Source organism: Tachyglossus aculeatus, chromosome 2 (assembly GCF_015852505.1).
Source record: "Tachyglossus aculeatus isolate mTacAcu1 chromosome 2, mTacAcu1.pri, whole genome shotgun sequence".
Taxonomy (NCBI): domain Eukaryota; kingdom Metazoa; phylum Chordata; class Mammalia; order Monotremata; family Tachyglossidae; genus Tachyglossus; species Tachyglossus aculeatus.
The window spans coordinates 162,184,847-162,208,678 of NC_052067.1; the positions used below are offsets into that span (position 1 = coordinate 162,184,847).

At 46.9% G+C, this 23,832-nt stretch overlaps 1 protein-coding gene across 2 annotated transcripts in view; it reads left to right on the plus strand.

Annotated features, from left to right (window-relative positions):
- MON2 (MON2 homolog, regulator of endosome-to-Golgi trafficking) overlaps window positions 1-23,832 on the plus strand; it is a 182,700-nt gene that overhangs the window by 106,000 nt on the left and 52,868 nt on the right. For both annotated transcript variants that reach the window (XM_038761242.1, XM_038761249.1), the window contains exons 22-27: window positions 4,801-4,976; window positions 9,422-9,584; window positions 10,396-10,689; window positions 11,852-12,050; window positions 13,771-14,417; window positions 23,458-23,601. In XM_038761242.1, coding sequence (XP_038617170.1) covers window positions 4,801-4,976; window positions 9,422-9,584; window positions 10,396-10,689; window positions 11,852-12,050; window positions 13,771-14,417; window positions 23,458-23,601 — 1,623 coding nt within the window. The remainder of the gene's footprint in view (window positions 1-4,800; window positions 4,977-9,421; window positions 9,585-10,395; window positions 10,690-11,851; window positions 12,051-13,770; window positions 14,418-23,457; window positions 23,602-23,832) is intronic.

Below are 23,832 nucleotides of genomic sequence, written 5' to 3' on the forward strand. Positions count from 1 at the left end.
TACCTCATCTGTAAAATGGGAATTGAATCTTCCTCTTGCAGACGTTGACTGTGAGCTCAATAATAATAATAATAATAATGATGGTATTTGTTAAGCGCTTACTATGTGCAAAGCACTGTTCTAAGTGCTGGGGAGGCTACAAGGTGATCAGGTTGTCCCACGGGGCGGGCTCACAGTTTTAATCCCCTTTTTACAGATGAGGTAACTGAGGCCCAGAGAAGTGAAATGACTTGCCCAAAGGCACACAGCTGACAGTTGGTGGAGCTGGGATTTGAACCCATGACCTCTGACTCCAAAGCCCAGGCTCTTTCCCCTGAGCCACTCAGTGTGGATTGTGTCCAACCTAATTGTCTGGTATCTGCCCAGCGCTTGGAACAGTACTTGACCCATAGTATGTGCTTAACAAATATCATAAAAACAAAAAGCCTGGCTCCTACCCACCTCTCTGCCTGTTGGCCCTCCCCTGCCTTTAGGAGGAGCAGCGTGGCTCAGTGGAAAGAGCACGGGCTTTGGAGTCAGAGGTCTGGGTTCGAATCCCAACTCCCCCACATGTCTGCTGGGTGATCTTGGGCAAGTCACTTAACTTCTCTGAGCCTCAGTTACCTCATCTGTAAAATGGGGATTAAGACTGTGAGCCCCACGTGGGACAACTTGATCACCTTGTAAACCCCCCCAGCGCTTAGAACAGTGCTCTGCACATAGTAAGCGCTTAACAAATGCCATTATTATTATTATTATTATTTACTACACACCTTGGTCGGGGGAAGGCTGGAGGCAGGGCAGAGTCACGTGAGTGTACTTTAAGTCCTTGAAAAGTTAAGCTGTGTACTACGAAAGCCATATATACCATGGCATTCCGAGTCCTTTCGCACCCTATTTTGCTCCTTCTTTTCTATCTCTTAGAGAGTAAAAAACGATAAAGGTTGTAAAGCAGAGTACACAAATGCTGATTTTCTTCCGTGGAAAAGTAGCATTCTGTCTGCATTATCATGAAAACCGTGGACATAGAGCACAGTAGGTGATTTTACCCATGGCCCAGACTTCACGGTGTCCCTCGGTAGAGGTCCCCGGTAGATGAGAAGACCAAGCAGCGTGGCTCAGTGGAAAGAGCACGGGCTTTGGAGTCAGAGCTCATGGGTTCAAATCCCGGCTCTGCCAGTTGTCAGCTGTGTGACTTTGGGCAAGTCACTTAACTTCTCTGGGCCATCAGTTACCTCATCTGTAAAATGGGGATTAAGGCTGTGAGCCCCACGAGGAACAACCTGATCACCTTGTAACCTCCCCAGCACTTAGAACAGTGCTTTGCACATAGTAAGCGCTTAATAAATGCCATTATTATTATTATTATTATTATTATTATTATTATTATTATTATTATTATTATTATCCTTCCTGTCCAGATATGAACGATCCTTAGGCATCTACTATCAGTTCCGCCTTGTGGCCCTTTAAAGGCCTTTCCTCCTGTTCTGTACTGAGTGGTGGTGGAGGGCAACTTGGTTCTGACCTCTCTGTGTACAAGAGACAGTCTTAATAATAATGATGATGGCATTTGTTAACTGCTTACTATGTGCCAAGCACCGTTCTAAGCGCTGGAGTACATACAAGGTAATCAAGTTGTCCCACGTGGGGCTCACAGACTTAATCCCCATTTTACAGATGAGGTACCTGAGGCACAGCAAAGTGACTTGCCCAAAGTCACACAGTTGCTAAGTGGAAGATCCGGGATTAGAACCCACAACCACATTTGAGGCCTTACCTTTGAGACCTGTACCCGAACCTTGTCAGATCGTATTTTCGAACCATTTGATCAACTCTGTGACTCTCTTATGACTCCTTTCCCAAATTAATTCCTTGTATCGTATTTATTGAGCACTGTGGGCAGGGCACTGTATTAATCATTTCAGAAGTACAATTCAGCAACAAATAGAGACAATCCCTGCCCACGATGAGCTCAATCAATCAATCATCATATTTATTGAGCGCTTACTATGTGCAGAGCACTGTACTAAGCACTTGGGAAGTACAAATTGGCAACATATAGAGACAGTTCCTACCCAACAGTGGGCTCACAGTCTAAAAGGGGGAGACAGAGAACAAAACCAAACATACTAACAAAATAAAATAAATAGAATAGATATGTAATAAATATGTACAAACATATATACAGGTGCTGTGGGGAGGGGAAGGAGGTAAGATGGGGGGATGGAGAGGGGGACGAGGGGGAGAGGAAGGAAGGGGCTCACAGTCTTATTCTTCATCTTCCTGGGTGAAGAGCGATAAAACCCAATTTGTAGTCCCTGAAAACACTTTCACCAGATTTCCACGAATTGCTATAGGAATCACGGTGGCCCAACTCCCAGTTGCTACATCAAAAACCAGGCGCTCACTCCACAAATCCCCGTTCTCCGCAGCCAGCCCAGTGTGCACACACACACACACAAATGCACAATATTATCTGAACTGCACACCCAAACTTGCTCATCTTGAGTCCCTGCCAAGGCCCAAGTTTCCATCTGGGCCCAAAGAGACCCAGGTGGTATCTGAGCGACCAGTCATTCGATCGATGGCATTTATTGAGCATCTACTATGTGCAGAGCGCACTGCTCTTCCCGTCTTCCAGACCCTTCTGAATCAATCAATCAATCAATCGTATTTATTGAGCACTTACTGTGTGCAGAGCACTGTACTAAGCGCTTCAGAAGTACAAGTTGGCAACGTATAGAGACGGTCCGTACCCAACAGCGGGTTCACAGTCCAGTCTGAAACACCATCATCGTGATTAGAGAAGCAGCGTGGCTCAGTGGAAAGAGCCCGGGCTTTGGAGTCAGAGGTCATGGGTTCAAATCCCGGCCCCGCCACTTGTCAGCTGGGTGACTTTGGGCAAGTCACTTCACCTCGCTGGGCCTCAGGTCCCTCATCCGGAAAATGGGGGTGAAGACTGGGAGCTCCACGTGGGACAACCTGATCAGTCAATCAATCAATTGTATTTATTGAGCGCTTACTATGTGCAGAGCACTGTACTAAGCGCTTGGGAAGTACAAATTGGCAACACATAGAGACAGTCCCTACCCAACAGTGGGCTCACAGTCTAAAAGGGGGAGACAGAGAACAGAACCAAACATACCAACAAAATAAAATAAATAGGATAGAAATGTACAAGTAAAATAAATAAATAAATAAATAAATAAATAAATAAATAGAGTGATAAATATGTACAACCATATATACATATATACAGGTGCTGTGGGGAAGGGAAGGAGGTAAGATGGGGGGATGGAGAGGGGGACGAGGGGGAGAGGAAGGAAGGGGCTCAGTCTGGGAAGGCCTCCTGGAGGAGGTGAGCTTTCAGCAGGGCCTTGAAGGGAGGAAGAGAGCTAGCTTGGCGGAGGGGCAGAGGGATTGGGGGCATTCCAGGCCCGGGGGATGACGTGGGCCAACATGATCACCTTGTATCTACCCCAGCGCTTAGAACAGTGCTTCGCATAGAGTAAGTGCTTAGCAACCATGTTTCCAGTGCTTAGAACAGTGCTTTGCACATAGTAAGCGCTTAATAAATGCTATCATTATTATTATATCTCTTTCAGTAGGCTTTCCCTAATTAAATCGCTCGTCTTGACAACCTGTTCCCCCTTCCCCCACCAACTGCCACTTTCAGAACTTCCATCTTGCCTTAGTGCGTGACTCAGTGGAAAAGAGCCCGGGCTTTGGAGTCAGAGGTCATGGGTTCAAATCCCAGCTCCGCCAATTGTCAGCTGTGTGACTTTGGGCAAGTCACTTAACTTCTCTGGGCCTCAGTTCCCTCATCTGTAAAATGGGGCTGAAGACTGTGAGCCCCCCGTGGGACAACCTGATCACCTTGTAACCTCCCCAGCGCTTAGAACCGTGCTTTGCACAGAGTAAGCGCTTAATAAATGCCATCATTATCATTATTATTATTACTACCTTGGTATCCCACATGCACACTCCCCCCCAATCCCCATTTGCCCTTATGTATATAGGTTTTCCCTCAACTGTTTTCTCCCAACTGTATTTCATTTTAGTGCTTGTCTACCTCAGTAGATTTTGACCTGCTTGAGGTCCACGCTTAGAACAGTGCAGTGCTTAGGACAGTGTTTGGCACGTACTAAGTGCTTAACAAGTAAGCACTCAATAAATACGATTGAATACAACTGAATGAAATATTGTAACTATTATTATTATCATGCCTTCTAATTTGATCGTACTCTAGCAAATGCTCCAAAATACTGTCGAATGACAGTGTTTTTGCATCACAGGTTTGCATTGGTAAAATGGTCACTATATTGAATAAGTGAATACGAGGAGATTTTCATCAGAGAAAGAGGTAAATAAGGGAGAGGTTTTTTTAAAAAAAAAACCAATATGTTTTTTGAAAGTACGTTATTTACAACTTCATAATGGACCAGTTTGGTGACAGACAACAGATCATCATCATCATCATCATCAGTCGTATTTATTGAGCGCTTACTGTGTGCAGAGCACTGTACTAAGCGCTTGGGAAGTACAAATTGGCAACATATAGAGACAGTCCCTACCCAACAGTGGGCTCACAGTCTAAAAGGGGGAGACAGAGAACAAAACCAAACATACTAACAAAATAAAATAAATAGAATAGATATGTACAAGTAAAGTAAATAGAGTAATAAATATGTACAAACATATACATATATACAGGGTAAAGCTTTCATTTGTAGCGTAAGTTTTAGGTTGTAACTATGCATAAAAGCGTAGTATCTCCTGTTAGCTGCTTCTTTCCATAATGGGTTCCCTTCCTTGCAGCGGTTGCAGTTGCTTTTATTAAATCCGTTGAAGGAGATGTCGAATATCAACCATCCGGATATCCGCCTGAAGCAGCTGGAATGCGTCCTGCAGATTCTGCAGAGTCAGGGAGACAGCCTTGGCCCCGGCTGGCCCTTAGTGCTTGGGGTCATGGGAGCCATCAGAAACGATCAAGGGTGAGTATTTGGGGAGCGCTTTACTCTCTGATCCCCCCCACCCCAAAAAAAAAGTCCTCCAAGAGAGCAGAACCCTGCCCAATTTCCATAATGACCTCTTAACTTGGGAGAGTACCATACAACAATAAACAGACCCATTCCCTGCCCACAACGAGCTTACAGTCAACACATTAATTGAGAAGCAGCGTGGCTTAGCTGGTAGAGCCCGTGCCTGAGAGTCGGAAGGACCTGGGTTCTAATCCACGTGCCTGCCGTGTGACCTTGGGCAAGTCACTTCACTTCTCAGGGCTTCAGTGTGAGCCCCCCTTTTAGACTGTGAGCCCCCCTTTTAGACTGTGAGCCTGCTATTGGGTAGGGACTGTCTCTATGTGTTGCCAACTTGCACTTCCCAAGCGCTTAGTACAGTGCTCTGCACACAGTAAGCGCTCAATAAATACGATTGATTGATTGATTGATTAACTTTTGGACTGGTGGAAGCAATTTGCTTAAGGAAATCACTGGGCGCTCCATCTGTGTCACATTCTCCAAAGGAATGTGAAAGATTTAAGACCCTGAGATTACCCCCTTCCCCCCGCCCCCCCCCCCCCACAAAAGAATAAATGAGAGGCCGAAGGGAGAATTTAGCACTTCAGATACTTCAGAAAGGGAAAAACTTCCAGTTGTTGTTGCGTTAATGATATTTGTCAGATGTTTACTATGTGCCAGGCACTGTACTAAGCGCTGGGGTAGATACAAGATAATGAGGGTGGACCCAATCCCTGTCCCACATGGGGCTCAAAATCTTAATCCCCATTTGACAGATGAGGGAACTGAGGCACAGAAAAGCAAAGTGACTTGCCCAAGGTGACCCAGCAATCAAGTGGCAGAGCCAGGATTGGAACCCAGGTCCTTCTGATTTGGAGGCCTGTAATAATAATAATGATTCAATCGTATTTATGGAGCGCTTACTGTGTGCAGAGCACTGTACTAAGCGCTTGGGAAGTACAAGTTGGCAACATATAGAGACGGTCCCTACCCAGCGGCAGGCTCACAGTCTAGAAGATGGCATTTATTAAGCACTTACTATATGTGAAGCACTGTTCTAAGCGCTGGGGAGGTTACAAGGTGGTCACGTTGTCCCACGGGGGGCTCACAGTCTTAATCCCCATTTTACAGATGAGGTAACAGGCACAGAGAAGTTAAATGACTTGCCCAAAGTCACACAGCTGACAATTGGTGGAGCCGGGATTTGCACCCATGACCTCTGACTCCAAAGCCCAGGCTTTTTCCATCATCATCATCAATCGTATTTATTGAGCATTTACTGTGTGCAGAGCACTGTACTAAGCGCTTGGGAAGTACAAGTTGGCAACATATAGAGACGGTCCCTACCCAACAGTGGGCTCACAGTCTAGAAGAGAAGCAGCATTGCCTAGTGGATAGAGTACAGAGTGGCTCAGTGGACGTTTTAGACTGTGAGCCCACTGTTGGGTAGGGACCGTCTCTATATGTTGCCAACTTGTACTTCCCAAGCGCTTAGTACAGTGCTCTGCACACAGTAAGCGCTCAATAAATGCAATTGATCGATTCTCTGTTGTATGTATTTTGTGTGTATGTAAGCGTGTCGTATGTTTTTAAGGGTTGCCTGTTTTATTTTTCTTTATGTGCCTTCCAAGTCTAGTTATAAAAGTCTATTTTATATATATATATATATATATATATATATATATATATATATATATATATATATATATATACACCATTCTAATAGTATTAGGAAGTGGGTAACTTCTAGAATGACTCTGACAATCTAATGTATATTACGGGGCCACCCTCTACCCTGACCTACCTTCCCCTTCTCATGGGGCCAAGCTTTAATCTTGTGGCAGCAGAATTTTCTTGACCCTGAGAGGGAGGATGGACAGCCATTTTGGGAACCAGCACTGGAGAGAAAACTTGTACCCTTTCTCACGTAGTGAATTTTTCGGGGGGGGATTTATTAAGTGCTTACCATGTGCCAAGCACTGTTCTAAGTACTGGGGTAGATACAAAGCAATCAAGTTGGACACAGTCCATGTCCCACGTTCATTCAGTCGTTTTTATTGAGCGCTTATTGTGTGCAGAGCACTGTACTAAGCGCTTGGGAAAAGGAAATACAAGAGTAAGCAGAGACGTTCCCTGCCCACAGTGAGCTACAGTCTAGAGTGGGGAGACAGACATCAATGCAGATAAATTACAGATTTGTTCATAAATGCCACGGGGCTGGGAAAGCGGAAAGAACAAAGGGAGCGGGTCAGGGTGACACAGAAGGGAGAGGGAGATGAGGAATGGGGGAGCCTGGTCTGGAGATCATCAATCGTATTTATTGAGCGCTTACTATGTGCAGAGCACTGTACTAAGCGCTTGGGAAGTACAAACTGGCAACATATAGAGACAGTCCCTACCCAACAGTGGGCTCACAGTCTAAAAGATGCTTTAGATGAAGGCACAACAGGAGATGTGCCTTCAGAAAGGTTTGGAACACATGGGGCTCACAGTCTTAGTCCCCATTTTGCAGGTGAAGTAACTGAGGCACAGAGAAGTGAAGCGACTTGCCCAAGGTCACAGAGTGGACAAGTGATGGAGATTGGATTTTCTGCCTCCCAGGCATGAGGCTATGCTATTTTCCATCTTCTTCCGTTCTTCTCTACCATCCTCCCCGCCCTTTGATCCCTCAACCACCATTTGTCAATGGGTATTTTCACTTAACCCCTCTTGTGTTTGCCATCATGTGCCAGCTGTACAGCCATCGATTTATGCGTGTGTGTCTTAGGAGAAGCAGCGTGGCTCAGTGGGAAAAGCCCGGGCTTTGGATTCAGAGGTCATGGGTTCAAATCCCTGCTCTGCCGATCAATCAATCGATCAATCGTATTTATTGAGCGCTTACTGGGTGCAGAGCACTGTACTAAGCGCTTGGAAAGTACAAATCGGCAACATATAGAGACTGTCCCTACCCAACAGTGGGCTCACAGTCTAGAAGGGGGAGACAGAGAACAAAACCAAACATATTAACAAAATAAAATAAATAGAATAGATATGTACAAGTAAAATAAATAGAGTAATAAATATGTACAAACATATATACATATATACAGGTGCTGTGGGGAAGGGAAGGAGGTAAGATGGGGGGATGGAGAGGGGGATGAGGGGGAGAGGAAGGAGGGGGCTCAGTCTGGGAAGGCCTTCTGGAGGAGGTCAGCTGTGTGACCTTGGGCAACTCACTTAACTTCTCTGAGCCTCAGTTTCCTCATCTGTAAAATGGGGATTAAGACTGTGAGCCCTACATGGGACAACTTGATCATCTTGTATCCCCCCAGTGCTTAGAACAGTGCTTTGCACATAGTAAGTGCTTAACAAATGCCATTATTGTTTTTATTTATTTTATTTTTTTTTTTTCCCCATTAGATTGTAAGCTTTCCATGGGCAGGGAGCACATCACCTATGCTCAGTTCTCTAAAGTGGGGGTGACATTTCGGCAGAACCCCATGCTAAGTAAAGCTTAGGTCAGACTAACATGTCTGGCACCACACACACATACACATTTGCATGCTTGTATTTCCCAAGCGCTTATTACAGTGCTCTGCACACAGTAAGCGCTCAATAAATACGATTGGATGAATGAATGAATGCCATCAGCTCCATCACGGCATCATGGCCTGTCTCGGCAGGTTTTATGCTATTGGAAGAACGTTTCCTAATTCTGCCATTGTGGTTTAGAAAGGCATGTAACAGAAGGGCACGTGAATGGCAGAAAGGAGTATACTTGTGTGTACTAGGCCAGAAGCAGTATGGCCTAGTAGAGAAATCAATCAATCAATCAATCATATTTATTGAGCGCTTACTATGTGCAGAGCACTGTACTAAGTGCTCAGTGCAGAGCACTGAGAAAGCACGGGCCTCGGACTCAGAAGGTCATGGGTTCTAATCCTAGCTCTGCCACTTGTCTGCTGTGGGACCTTGGGCAAGTCCCTTCACTTCTCTGGGCCTCAGTTCCCTCATCTGTAAAACGGGGATTAAGACTGTGAGCCCCATGGGGGACGGGGACTGTGTCCAACCCGATTATCTTGTACTTACCCCAGCGCTTAGAACAGTGTCTGACACATAGCAAGCACTTCGCAAATACCATTATTATCATTATCACTATTTTCTAACAGCCTCGTCTTCTGGTCTGGCTACAGTTCGCAGTGGCCGAGTTAAATAGCCATTTTTGAAGCATCTTTGGCAACATTCGTTTAAAGCGCTGTCTGTCTCGCAGCAATTTCAAACAAACTCTCTTAGAGAAACTATACCTGGTTCCCTTCAGCTCATCGTGCCTCTGTCCCATCCCTTGAAAAGATTACATTGCAGTCGGTGCCGTTATCAGAGAAGCGTGCAGCCACGTGCAAAAGAATATCTGCTTCTAAAAAGCTTCTGTTTCCTATCTCCAGCGAATCCTTAATTCGGCCCGCTTTCCAGTGTCTTCAGCTGGTCGTGACGGACTTTCTCCCGACAGTGCCTTGCACTTGCCTGCAGATCGTGGTGGACGTTGCCGGAAGCTTCGGCCTTCATAATCAGGAACTTAATATCAGCCTAACCTCTATAGGCTTATTGGTGAGGAGCGGGCCGCCTTTGATTCTCCTCTTTTAGTTGGGAAATCGTTGTCTGAAAAGCCGGTGACACATGGAGGTAGTCCGAAGTCAGCGGAGCCACCAAGCTAGCATAGCTTTGAATTTGAGGCTTGTTTGAATAGCTTGCAATTCCAGTAATCAGTCAATCATTAGTATTTGCTGAGCACTTACCACGTACACAGCCCTGGACGAAGCATCTGTAGCATACAGCGCTGTGATTTGGAAGAATTGTATTCAGAGTTTCAGTCTACGGAAGCACCTTTTTGCTTGTCCTTAGGCGCAGTAATTGGATTTAGCCCCGGTTGTGGAGTCTGTGTAATTTTTTTCCAAGAAAACTTGGATAATTTGTCCTTGAAGTGTGGCCAAACTGATGACTTTTTTTCCATCTGTAATTTTTAATACTTTCTCTAACTCAAATACTCTGTTTCGGTTAAGAAACAAGTGACACTATATGCCGTAATAAAGTTGTGTGCAATTATCCTCTGCAAATCACAATATTAGCATGAGGACATCCTTTAGCAAATATCTGTTGAAATCAGAGCTACATTGTGGCAGTCTAATGAAATGGTTTTCACATTCAGCCGGTACGTACGACGACGTACGTCTGTCAGCGGAAAATAATTAACCGGTGCCACTGTCTTCGGGGCCATCTCTTGTGTCCTGTTAGGGGACCGATAAAGATTTCAGAAATAATTTAACGCCGTATCGAAAGGCACGGTCGGGTTATGTGCTTCATATGTAGTTTATTTGGTCGGTAAATTAAGTGAATTCTCTTCTTCTGTTTAATCCCCTAGTGGAACATTTCTGATTATTTCTTCCAAAGAGGTGAGACTATTGAAAAGGAGCTGAACAAGGAAGAGGCAGCCCAGCAAAAGCAGGCGGAAGAGAAGGGAATCGTGTTAAACCGCCCCTTCCACCCAGCACCTCCGTTCGACTGCCTGTGGTTATGTCTCTACGCCAAACTGGGCGAGCTGTGTGTGGACCCACGGCCTGCCGTCAGAAAGAGCGCGGGACAGACTCTGTTTTCTACCATCGGTGCCCATGGAACTTTACTGCAGCATTCAACGTGGCACACTGTCATTTGGAAGGTAATAATAATGATAATGGTATTTGGTAAGCACTCACTATGTCTTCTAGACCGTGAGCCCGTTGCTGGGTAGGGACCATCTCTCTATGTTGCCAACTTGTACTTCCCAAGCGCTTAATACAGTGCTCTGCACACAGTAAGCGCTCAGTAAACACGATCGAATGAATGTGCCAAGCTGGGGGAAGATACAGGGTAATCAGGTCGTCCCACGTGGGGCTCACGGTCTTCATCCCCGTTTTACAGTTGAGGTAACTGAGGCACAGAGAAGTGACTTGCCCAAAGTCGCACAGCCGAAAAGTGGCGGAGCCGGGATTAGAGCCCATTACCTCTGCCTCCCGAGCCCGGGCTCTTTCCACTAAGCCACGCTGGTTTGGACCTGTAGTTCCCCTCGACCGGAGTTGTGTGTTTTTAGCATCGTAGAACTCGTAATTTTCAAAATTTCCTCTCCCCCACCGCAAACTGCGAAACCGAAATTGGCACGAGGGTAATATGTGCAGTACCCCAAAGCAGTCCTAACTCATTGGCTTTGATTTCATGTTCTCTCCCCCATCCTCCTTCCCCAAAAAAGCCTGAGAGAGTTACCGAGGGAAAACTGTTTTTGTCCGGAAGAAATCATTATTCCTTCTAGATGTCTCTTTAGTTCACTTAATCCGGATGGATGAAATTTACGGTGCCTATCCTGGAATCTGGGAGATCAGAAAAATTACAGGCCTCGGAGTCAGAAGGATCTGTGTTCTAATCCAGGCTCCGCCACGTGTCTACTTTATGACCGTGGGCAAATCATTTCACTTCCCTGTGCCTCAGAGACCTCCTCTGTAAAATGGGAAGTAATACTGTGAGCCCGCTGTGGCAAATGATCTGTCCCCAACCTGATTATCTTGTAATAATAATTATAACAATAATAATGGTGTTTAAGTGCTTACTCTGTGCAAGACACTGTACTAAGCGCTGGGATGAATACAGCACCTACCCCAGCACTTAGTACGGTATCTGGCACGTAGTAAACACTTAAGAAATACCATTTTAAAAAAATGATATTGTTGAGACTCTGAAAGGAGGGCAACAGCTCCTTCTTCTCTGGGGGCATTTCCACGGTGATGTCAGATATCCGCGACAGTCTTTAATTTCAAATTCCGTGCGTGTCTTCTTCCCGGCTGCTGCAGGTTCTCTTTCATCTACTAGACCGAGTCCGAGAGTCTTCGACTACAGCCGACAAAGAGAAGATCGAGTCGGGAGGTGGCAATATCCTCATCCACCACTCCCGGGATACAGCCGAGAAACAGTGGGCCGAGACCTGGGTACTCACGCTAGCTGGAGTGGCGAGAATCTTCAACACCCGCAGATACTTATTGCAGCCTCTGGGTAGAGCCTTTCAAAAATATAAAACAGAAATAAGATGTCAGCTTCCCCTGTTCCCGGTCAACCCTGGGGCTCAGCGGCAGCAGCGCGCGATCGAAGTGACAGTGTGAAGAGTTTCCAGGGACTTGGTGTATTTATTAATCATAAGCTGATTCACTTCTTAGATTCTCGGCCACGAATTGCATTTCAGGGCCGTAACCGTGGGGTCTTTGTGCATCTCCTGTGTCCGTTTGGTACTCACAGGTTAAGGTTCAGATTTTCAAGCATGATCAGAAAGTGTAGGCACAGCCCCTCTCAGTTACTCCTATTTATTGAGTGTTTACCGTGTGCAGAGCACTGTACCAAGTGTTTGGGAGAGTACAGTATAAGAATATAACAGACATATTCCCTGCCCACAATGATGTTGCATTAGCTCCCGTGTCTAATATTAAATCTGGAGACCAATTGATATAATTGTGCTGCCGTTGCGGGAACCAAGTCCAACTTGTCAACTACATGAAGCCGCCCAAGTTGTGTTTTCATGACCACCCACGTCTTTGGTGTGTATTTCTTCTCGCCAACCTGGGCGTAGTCGTGGCTGGCGTCCACTCTCCCAACACTCCCGGCAATCCGGTGGTAAATGGGCTGCCCTTCTCCTTCCCCAGCCTCCTATTCTTCCAAGGAGCAGGGCTGCCGTTCCCACAGGTGGGTGTTTCGGGGTGGCGATCCAGTTGACTGAGGCCTCGGAGCTACCCGAGATCCCCGCCCCGCTAGCCGTGGGGCAACGATTAGCCCTGTCTAGGAATTGGTGATATTTTTTGTTTTACCATTCTGTCCCTTGACAGCAGGCCTGTTTCTCTGTCTCTGATGTCACCGTGTGGGTAAATTTGCTTTCCCATATTATAAACTTATGAGTGTGTCGGTCGTGGGGGGACTCCCCCTTCCCCGTGCCACAGAGACCCCCTCGAAGCTGAAATAATAATAACGATGGCATTTATTAAGCGCTTACTATGTGCAAAGCACTGTTCTAAGCGCTGGGGAGGTTACAAGGTGATCGGGTTGTCCCACGAGGGGCTCACAGCCTTCATCCCCATTTTACAGGTGAGGTAACTGAGGCCCAGAGAAGTGAAATGACTTCATTCATTCCATCGTATTTATTGAGTGCGGCAAAGCACTGTTCTAAACTCTGGGAAGGTTACAAGGTGATCAGGTTGTCCCACGAGGGGCTCACAGCCTTAATCCCCATTTTACAGATGAGGTAACTGAGGCCCAGAGAAGTGAAATGACTTCATTCATTCCATCGTATTTATTGAGCGCTTTCTGTGTGCAGAGCACTGTACTAAGCGCTTAAGAAGTACAAGTTGCCCAAAGTCACACAGCTGACAACTGGCGGAGCCGAGGTTTGAACCCATGACCTCTGACTCCGCAGCCCGTGCTCTTTCCACTGAGCCACGCTGCTTCTCTATTTATTTATCTATCTATTCTATTTATTTATTCTATCTATTTATCTTACTTGTACATATCTATTCTATTTATTTTATTTTGTTAGTATGCTTGGTTTTGTTGTCTGTCTCCCCCTTCTAGACTGTGAGCCCGCTGTTGGGTAGGGACTGTCTCTATGAGTTGCCGACTTGTACTTCCCAAGCGCTTAGTACAGTGCTCTGCACACAGTAAGTGCTCAATAAATACGATTGATCGATTGATTGATTGATTGTCTAAGCCCGTTCCTCCTTCTCCAATGTAGGTGATTTCCCGAAAGCCTGGGACGTCCTCCTCGACCACATCCAGTCGGCCGCCCTGAGCAAGAACAACGAGGTGTCCCTGGCGGCTCTGAAAAGCTTCCAGGAAATCTTGCAGATCGTGTCCCCGGTCAGGGACCCGGAGAAGCCGGACACGCCCCCCGCAGCCATCGCGGGCGCCGTCCCGGTCGCCGCCCCGGTCCTCGTTGGACCCCTGCCCGCGCCCGGGGCCCTGAGCAGGCCGTATCCCAGAACGGATTCCGTCAGCGACCGACTCGGGCGGTACAACGGGTCCGAGCAACCTCCGGTGCCCGACGAGATCGAAGATCTGAACCTCTGGTGGGCCGCCTGGAACGCCTGGTGCCGGATCGGATCCGAGAGTACCCAGCCGCCCGTCACGTGCGATAAGTTAACCTTCATTCCCAGCCAGCCGTTCCTCACGGCTTTAATTCAGATATTTCCGGCTCTGTACCATCACATAAAGCCCGGCTTCAGCATGGACGACCTGCAGAAGCTGGGGGTCATATTACACGGGGCCATCTCGGTCCCCATCAGTTCCGACGCCTCCCCCTTCATCCTGCCGTCCTACACGGAAGCGGTCCTGACAAGTCTGCAGGAAGCGGTGCTTACGGCGCTGGATGTCCTACAGAAGGTATGGGCCTGCCAAGTTATCTACTAGATCTTTGACTACGTCGCAAAGGCTTTAGGGGTGAAGCCCGTCTTGACAAAGACTTGGCGAGAGCCAATGCGTGCCCCGTGGCTGTCGGGCACACGTAAATCAAAGGCCGTTTGGTTCCATCAAAGGACCGACCCATCCGAGAGGCTTCCCTGCGTCCTTTTTGTCTCCCGTTTCGGGGGACCCCATATTTGCCAGGCAGTTCCGAAGTGATGGGTAAATGGGGAGCAGAAGCGAGATTTCCGGTACCCGTGACAGCCGATCGGTCTCTTGCGTAGCCGGAGATGATGATCATAAAAATGATGGTACTCGTTAATCAATCAATCAATCAATCGTATTTATTGAGCGCTTACTGTGTGCAGAGCACTGTACTAAGCGCTTGGGAAGTACAAGTTGGCAACATATAGAGACAGTCCCTACCCAGCAGAGGGCTCACAGTCTAAAAGGGGGAGACAGAGAACAAAACCAAACATACTAACAAAATAAAATAAATAGAATAGATGTGTACAGGTAAAATAAATAGAGGAATAAATATGTACATACATATATACAGGCGATATACATATATACGGGTGTAATCCCGGCTCTGCCACTTGTCAGCTGTGTGACCTTGGGCAAGCCACTTAACTTCTCTGTGCCTCAGTTCCCTCATCTGTAAAACGGGGATGAAGACTGTGAGCCCCAAGTGGGACAACCCGATCACCTTGTAGCCCCCCCAGCGCTTAGAACAGTGCTTTGCACATAGTTAAGCGCTTACTCTCCGCCAAGCACCGTTCTGAGCACTGGGATAGATACAAGTGAATCAGTCCCGGGCCCAAGTGGGGCTCACCCTCTTAGTCCCCGTTCTGCAGATGCGGTCGCTGAGCTGCAGAGAAATGAAGTGACTTGCCCGAGGTCACACAGCAGACGTGTGGCGGAGACGGGATTAGAACCCGGACCTTCTGACCCCCGGGCCCCTGCTCTATGCACTGAGCCACACTGCTTCTCTTTTGAGTCCATCCAAGGGTCAGATTAACAACCCGCCTTAGACCGCGTGTTCAGTGAGCTTTTTTCCACTGATGTCTGTTCCTTGGGCCAACCAGCCTCGACAATATCTCAGCCATCCTGGCGGGCCTGCGATTCCGTGTCCACATTCCCTGCCCACAGTGAATTTACATTATAGAGGGGGAGGCAATATAAATAAAAAAACGAACTACAATCAGTTGTATTCATTGAGCACTGACTGTGTGCGGAACACTGGACTAAGCATTTGGGAGAGTGCGCTGCAAAAGAGTTGATAGACATGTTCCCTGCCTCCCGCAAGCTTATTGTCTACTCCTGGTTGCCTTTGGTGAGAAATCTTTACTAGTTATGACATCGCTCGTCCTACTAGAAGCTCACAGCAGGGCTTTATGTAAAATACTCAATTGTAGGGTTGCCTGACAGTGAAATCTGTAGGGTTTCAGAAACTACCGTAGGTACTCACATGATTGCCTCCCTTCTGCATCATTTTGGCCACCCCAAAGGAGGAGAGAGCCTATTACTGGGAGGCATTTAATCAATCAATCATATTTATTGAGCGCTTACTATGTGCAGAGCACTGTACTAAGCGCTTGGGAAGTACAAATTGGCAACATATAGAGACAGTCCCTACCCAATTTAAAAAGTCTAACAGTAAGGAGAGCAGAAGAATAAATAGTGGGAAAGGAAGGGAGAAGGCAGAAAAGTCAGAAGGTCACGGGTTCTAATTCCGACTCCACCACTTGTCTGCTGGGTGGCCTTGAGCAAGTCACTGCACTTCTCTGTGTCTGTTCTCCCCCTTTTAGACTGTGAGCCCACTGTTGGGTAGGGACTGTCTCTATATGTTGCCAATTTGTACTTCCCAAGCGCTTAGTACAGTGCTCTGCACACAGTAAGCGCTCAATAAATATGATTGATGATGATGATATGTTGCCAATTTGTACTTCCCAAGCGCTTAGTACAGTGCTCTGCACACAGTAAGCGCTCAATAAATACGATTGATTGATTGTTACCCCACCTGTAAAATGGGGATTGAGACTGTGAGCCCCATGTGGAACAGGAACTGTTTCCAACCTGATTACCTCGTATCTACTCCAGTGCTTAGAGCAGTGCTTGGTGCATAGTAAGCACTTAACAAATAGCATAATTATTATTAATAATAATACACCCTCTCCAGTTCGAAGGGAAGGTGAATATCTCTTGGTCCTGTAGAATAAATAAAGCAGCATAGTGTAGCGGATAGAGCACGGGCCTGCGAGTCGGAAGGTCATGGGTTCTAATCCCAGCTCCACCATTTGTCTGTTGTGTGACCTTAGGCGAGTCACTTCACTTCTCTGGGTCTCAGGTACCTCATCTGTAAAATGGGGATTGCAATGTGAGCCCCATGTGGGACAGGGACTGGTCCAGTCCAATTTGCTTGTACCCCCCAATGCGTGGTACAGTTCCTGGAGCATAGTAAGCACTTAACAAATATGATCATTCTCATTATTAATAAAGAATTTTTTTGTTTAGAGAGATGCATGGAAGTGAGTATTTCTATTTAAAGTATGATTTGTGGTGGAGAACTTTGTTTCAGGGTTTGGAGCCGAAAGAAGCCCTCACTCTGTGACCAGGTTCTGGTTACACTGGTCTATTGTAAGTTCAAACCGGAACCATTTTCAAAAATCCCTTCAACCAGTTCACTCAGAGATGATGGCATTTAGTGTTGGTAGCGTTCGTTTAGGCCAGGGAGCGTGGCCTATCAGGGGAATTTATTGAGTGCTTACTATGTGCAGAGCACTGTAGTAAGCGCATGGAAGTACAGTATAACGGAGTTGGTCGGCATGTTCCCTGCCCACAAGGAACCTAATGGATTTATACTGATGTCTGTCCATTTGTATTGCTGTCTGTCTTCCCCGGTTCTAGACTGTAAGCTCCTTGTGGGCAGGGACTGTCTCTATTGCTGTATTGTAATAATAATAATAATAATGTTGGTATTTGTTAAGCGCTTACTATGTGCAAAGCACTGTTCCAAGCACTGGGGTAGATACAAGGTAATCAGGTTGTCCCACGGGGGGCTCACAGTCTTCCTCCCCATTTTACAGATGAGGGAACTGAGGCCCAGAGAAGTGAAGTGACTTGCCCAAAGTCACCCAGCTGACAAGTGGCGGAGCCGGGATTTGAACCCACGACCTCTTGACTCCAAAGCCCGGGCTCTTTCCACTGAGCCACGCTGCTTCTCTATTGTACTTTCCCAAGCGCTTAGTACAGTGCTCTGCACACAGTAAGCACTCAATAAATCATCATCATCAATCGTATTTATTGAGTGCTTACTGTGTGCAGAGCACTGTACTAGGCGCTTGGGAAGTCCAAGTTGGCAACATATAGAGACCGTCCCTACCCAACAGCGGGCTCACAGTCTAAAAGGGGGAGACAGAGAACAAAACCAAACATACTAACAAAATAAAATAAATAGAATAGATATGTACAAGTAAAATAAATAGAGTAATAAATATGTACAAACATATATACAGGGGCTGTGGGGAAGGGAAGGAGGTAAGATGGGGGGGATGGAGGGGGGGGAAGGAAGGAATACGATTGAATGAATGAATGACAGAATCCGGAACTAGGAGACCTGGATTCTAATCACGCCTCTGCCACTGGCCTGCCGGGGTGACTTTGGGCTAGTCATTGTGCCCTCTCTCAGCCTCAGTGTCCTCAACAATAATCAATCAATCAATCAATCGTATTTCTTGAGCGCTTACTGTGTGCAGAGCACTGTACTAAGCGCTTGGGAAGTACAAATTGGCAACATATAGAGACGGTCCCTACCCAACAGCGGCAATAAAAATCCCTCTTCAGCTGTGTGAGACAGGGACCAGGGCCGGTGTTGCGACATTGTGTCAGGGAAGCGACGGCGGCCTGATGAAAAGAGCACAGGCCCGGTGGTCCGAGGAGCTGGGTTCAAATCCCAACCCTGCCAATGGCCTGCGGAGTGTGACCTGGGGCAAGTCGCTTAACTTACGTGCCTCCGTTTCCCCAACTGTAAAAATGGGGATAACCGACCGGGTCGCCCTCCTACTTAGACCGTGAGCCCCATGAGGGAGAGGGACTGTGACTGACCTCACTATGCCGGGTCTGCCCCAGCGCTAGTAGAGAAGCAGCATGGCTCATTGGAAAGAGCCCGGGCTTTGGAGTCAGAGGTCATGGGTTCGAATCCCGCCCCCGCCACATGTCTGCTGTCTGACCTTGGGCAAGTCGCTGAACTTCTCTGAGCCTCAGTTCCCTCATCTGTAAAATGGGGATTAAGACGTGGGACAACTTGATCACCTTGTATCCCCCCCAGCGCTTAGAACAGTGCTCTGCACATAGTATGCACTTAATAAATGCCATCGTCATTATTATTATTATTATTATTATTAGAGTTCTTGGCGCATAGTAATTGCTTAAAAAATGCCACTATTATGATTATTCAACTCTGGGATTGGTACATAATAAACAATAATTGGGAAGCAAGCGTGGCTCAGTGGAAGGAGCACAGGCTTTGGAGTCAGAGGTAATGGGTTCTAATGCCGACTCTGCCACGTGTCAGCCGTGTGGCGTTGGGCAAGTCACTTCTCTGGGTCTCAATTACCTCATCTGTCAAATGGGGATTAAGACTGTGAGCCCCCCATGGGACAACCTGATCACCTGTAACCTCCCCAGCGCTTAGAACAGTGCTTTGCCCATAGTAAGCGCTTAATAAATGCCATTATTATTATTGGTTAGTGGTGAAGCAGTGTGGCCTAGTGGCTAGAGAAAGACGCGGGTTCTAATCCCAGCTCTGCCGCTTGTTTGCTGGGTGACCTTGGGCAATGCACTTCACTTCTCTGTGCCTCCATTACCCCATCTGTTAAATGGGGATTAAGACTGAGCCCTGTGTGGGACAGGGACTGTGTCCAACCCAGTTATCTTGTATCTACCCTGGTGCTTAGAACAGTGCTTGGCACATAGTAATTATTGTCATTATTATTATTATCATGAGTAATAATATAATGGGGATTAAGACTGTAAACCCCAGGTGGGATATGGAATGTGTCCGGCATGATTAACTTGTATCTACCTCAGTGCTTAGTATGGTGCCTGGCACATAATAAGCGCTTAAAAAATACCCTTAAAAAAAAAAAGCACAGGAGGAAGAACAGTCGGCAAGTCACTTAACTTCTCTGGCCCTCAGTTTCCTCACCTGCAAAATGGGAATTCCATAGCTGTTCTCCCGCCCCTGCGATTTTGAGCACCTGGTAGAGACTCTGTCAGAGCTGATTGTATTGTGTCTGCCCCAGCGCCTAGCATATTGTTGGCACATTGTAAGTGCGTGCCACAGTTATCATTTGATTATCATCACGTGGCTCAGTGGAAAGAGCCCGGGCTTTGGAGTCAGAGGTCATGGGTTCGAATCCCAACTCCGCCACATGACTGCTGTGTGACCTTGGGCAAGTCACTTAACTTCTCTGCACCTCAGTTACCTCATATGTAAAATGGGGATTAAGATTGTGAGCCCCACGTGGGGCAACTTGATCACCTTGTATCCCCCCCCCAGCGCTTAGAACAGTGCTCTGCACGTAGTAAGCGCTTAGCAAATGCCATCATCATTATTATTATTATTATTATCATTAGTAGTAGTAGCACATATTGCATACCCACTGGGTGCTCACTGCACAGTACTACCCTGGACAGTGCCATGCACCAAACTAAACACCTGAGAAATACAAAGCAAGCAAGTGACATATTCCCTGCCCACAGGGAGCTTACATTCTGGTAGGGAAGGTAGCCCTGCAAGTATTTACCGCGAGATAAATCAAAATTAAATCATGGATTATAGAACTGAATCAAATTGGGTCAAAGTGCTGAAAATGGGTGTAATCACCACAAGCAGAGGGGAGAATGTGCTATCTCTTAGGTCCATTGGCCTGGTTTTTATTAGGTCCCATTGCGAGTTCTGGAGGCTTGTAGCCTCCAGGGATAGCTTGTCCTTTCATAGTCGGCGTCACGTAGATGTGACTTATAAAGCTCCTGCTCTAGTAATTTTCTAATAAAGGCGTATTCCTGAGGAAAGATAGCCTTCGTTTTGCCAGTTTCCATAAATTCATTCATTCATTCAATCGTATTTATTGAGCGCTTACTGTGTGCAGAGCACTGTACTAAGCGCTTGGGAAGTACAAGTTGGAACTTGTACTGAATGTCCCCTACATTCCACTGAAACTGCCCTCTCCAAGGTCACCAATGACCTCTTGCTTGCCAAATCCAACGGCTCCTACTCTATCCTAATCCTCCTCGACCTCTCAGCTGCCTTTGACACTGTGGACCACCCCCTTCTCCTCAACACGCTATCCGACCTTGGCTTCACAGACTCCGTCCTCTCCTGGGTCTCCTCTTATCTCTCCGACGTTCATTCTCAGTCTCCTTTGCGGGCCCCTCCTCCCTCTCCCATCCCCTTACTGCAGGGGTTCCTCAAGGGTCAGTTCATTCATTCATTCAGTCGTATTTATTGAGCACTTACTGTGTGCAGAGCACTGTACTAAGCGCTTGGGAAGTACAAGTTGGCAACATATAGAGATGGTCCCTACCCAACAGCAGGCTCACAGTCTAGAAGGGGGAGACACAAAACAAAACAAAACATATTAACAAAATAAAATAAATAGAATAAATATGTACAAATAAAATAAGTAGAGTAATAAATACGTACAAACATATATACATGTATACAGGTGCTGTGGGGAGGGGAAGGAGGTAAGGCGGGGGGGAGGGGGAGGAGGGGGAGAGGAAGGAGGGGACTCAGTCTGGGAAGGCCTCCTGGAGGAGGTGAGCTCTCAGCAGGGCTTTGAAGGGAGGAAGAGAGCGAGCTTGGCGGATGTGCGGAGGGAGGGCATTCCAGGCCAGGGGGAGGACGTGGGCCGGGGGTCGATGGCGGGACAGGCGAGAACGAGGTACGGTGAGGAGATTAGCGGCGGAGGAGTGGAGGGTGTGGGCTGGGCTGGAGAAGGAGAGAAGGGAGGTGAGGTAGGAGGGGGCGAGGGGATGGACGGCCTTGAAGCCCAGGGTGAGGAGTTTCTTGGTCCCCTTCTTGGTCAGTTCTTGGTCCCCTTCTGTTCCCTATCTACACTCACTCGGTGACTTCATTCGCTCCCATGGCTTCAACTATCATCTCTACACTGATGACACCCAAATCTACATCTCTGCCCCTGCTCTCTCTCCCTCCCTTCAGGCTCGTGTCTCCTCCTGCCTTCAGGACATCTCCATCTGGTGTCTGCCTGCCATCTAAAACTCAATATGTCCAAGACTGAACTCCTTATCTTCCCTCCCAAACCCTGCCCTCTCCCTGATTTTCCCATAACTGTAGAGGCACTACCATCCTTCTCGTCTCACAACCTTGGTGTCATCCTCAACTCTGCTCTCTCGTTCACCCCTCACATTCAGTCCGTCACCAAAACCTTCCGGTCTCACCTCCGCAACATCGCCAAGCTCCGCCCTTTCCTCTCCATCCAAACCGCTACCCTGCTGGTTCAAGCTCTCATCCTATCCCGACTGGATTACTGCATCAGCCTCCTCTCTGATCTCCCATCGTCCTGTCTCTCCCCACTTCATTCTACACTTCATGCTGCTGCCCGGATAATCTTTGTGCAGAAATGCTCTGGGCATGTTACTCCCCTCCTCAAAAATCTCCAGTGGCTACCAGTCAACCGACGCATCAGGCAGAAACTCCTCCCCCTGGGCTTCAAGGCTGTCCATCACCTCACCCCCTCCTACCTCACCTCCCTTCCCTCTGTCTCCAGCCCAGCCCGCACCCTCCACTCCTCTGCCACTAACCTCCTCACTGTGCCTCATTCTCGCCTGTCCCGCCATCGACCCCCGGCCCACGTCATCCCCCCGGCCTGGAATGCCCTCCCTCCACACATCCGCCAAGCTAGCTCTCTTCCTCCCTTCAAAGCCCTACTGAGACCTCACCTCCTCCAGGAGGCCTTCCCACACTGAGCCTCCTCCTTCCTCTCCCCCTCCACATCCCCCCGCCCTACCTCCTTCCCCTCCCCACAGCACCTGTGTATATGTTTGTACGTTTTATTACTCTATTTTACTTGTACATATTTACTATTCTATTTTATTTTGTTAATGATGTGCATCTAGCTTTACTTCTATTTATTCTGATGACTTGACACCTGTTCACATGTTTTGTTTTGTTGTCTGTCTCTCCCTTCTAGACTGTGAGCCCATTGTTGGGTAGGGACCGTCTCTATATGTTGTCAACTTGTACTTCCCAAGCACTTAGTACAGTGCTCTGCACACAGTAAACGCTCAGTAAATACAATTGAATGAATGAAAGATATGAAAGTGGAGTAATATTTCAAAGTATTCTTGAAAGGAAAAGGAATTGCTAAGTAGACCCAGGTATTCTAAGTAAGTTACATATTTATTACTCTATTTATTTATTTATTTTACTTGTACCTATCTATTCTACTTATTTTATTTTGTTAGTATGTTTGGTTTTGTTCTCTGTCTCCCCCTTCTAGACCGTGAGCCCACTGTTGGGTAGGGACTGTCTCTATATGTTGCCAACTTGTACTTCCCAAGCACTTAGTCCAGTGCTCTGCACACAGTAAGCGCTCAATAAATGCAATTGATTGATTGATTGATTGTATTGATTTGGATGTGTTTTAAACTTTGCCTTAGGTGTAGATAGCCCCTTGTCAAAGACTTTGGGAATAATCCCGAGATTTTGTTCTCTGTCTCCCCCTTCTAGACCGTGAGCCCACTGTTGGGTAGGGACTGTCTCTATATGTTGCCAACTTGTACTTCCCAAGCACTTAGTCCAGTGCTCTGCACACAGTAAGCGCTCAATAAATGCAATTGATTGATTGATTGATTGTATTGATTTGGATGTGTTTTAAACTTTGCCTTAGGTGTAGATAGCCCCTTGTCAAAGACTTTGGGAATAATCCCGAGATTTTGAGGTGTCATGGGAACTAAGATGGCATTTTGTAATGTTGGTATTTTGATTTTCTAGGCTATCTGTGTGGGCGCAGAAAACATGCAAATAATGTATCCAGCAATATTTGACCAGCTCTTGGCCTTTGTAGAATTTTCCTGTAAACCACCGCAGTACGGGCAGCTGGAAACAAAGCACATTGCAAATGCAAAATATAATCAGGTAATTTACTAGAAATCATGCTTACGCCGTTGGATAGAATGTCTAGGAACACGGTCAGTTCCATTTAGACTGTATATTATTTATCTTCACAGGCCATTTTCTCGATCCGAACAATTGCCAGGTGTCTGTTATCAATTTCAACTCTGTACTAAATTGATTTGTGAGGTCATTTTCCGTGAACCCTTTCCTTGCTCTTTGTCCTTCCTTTTCCAAAAGACTCTCCAATGTCCC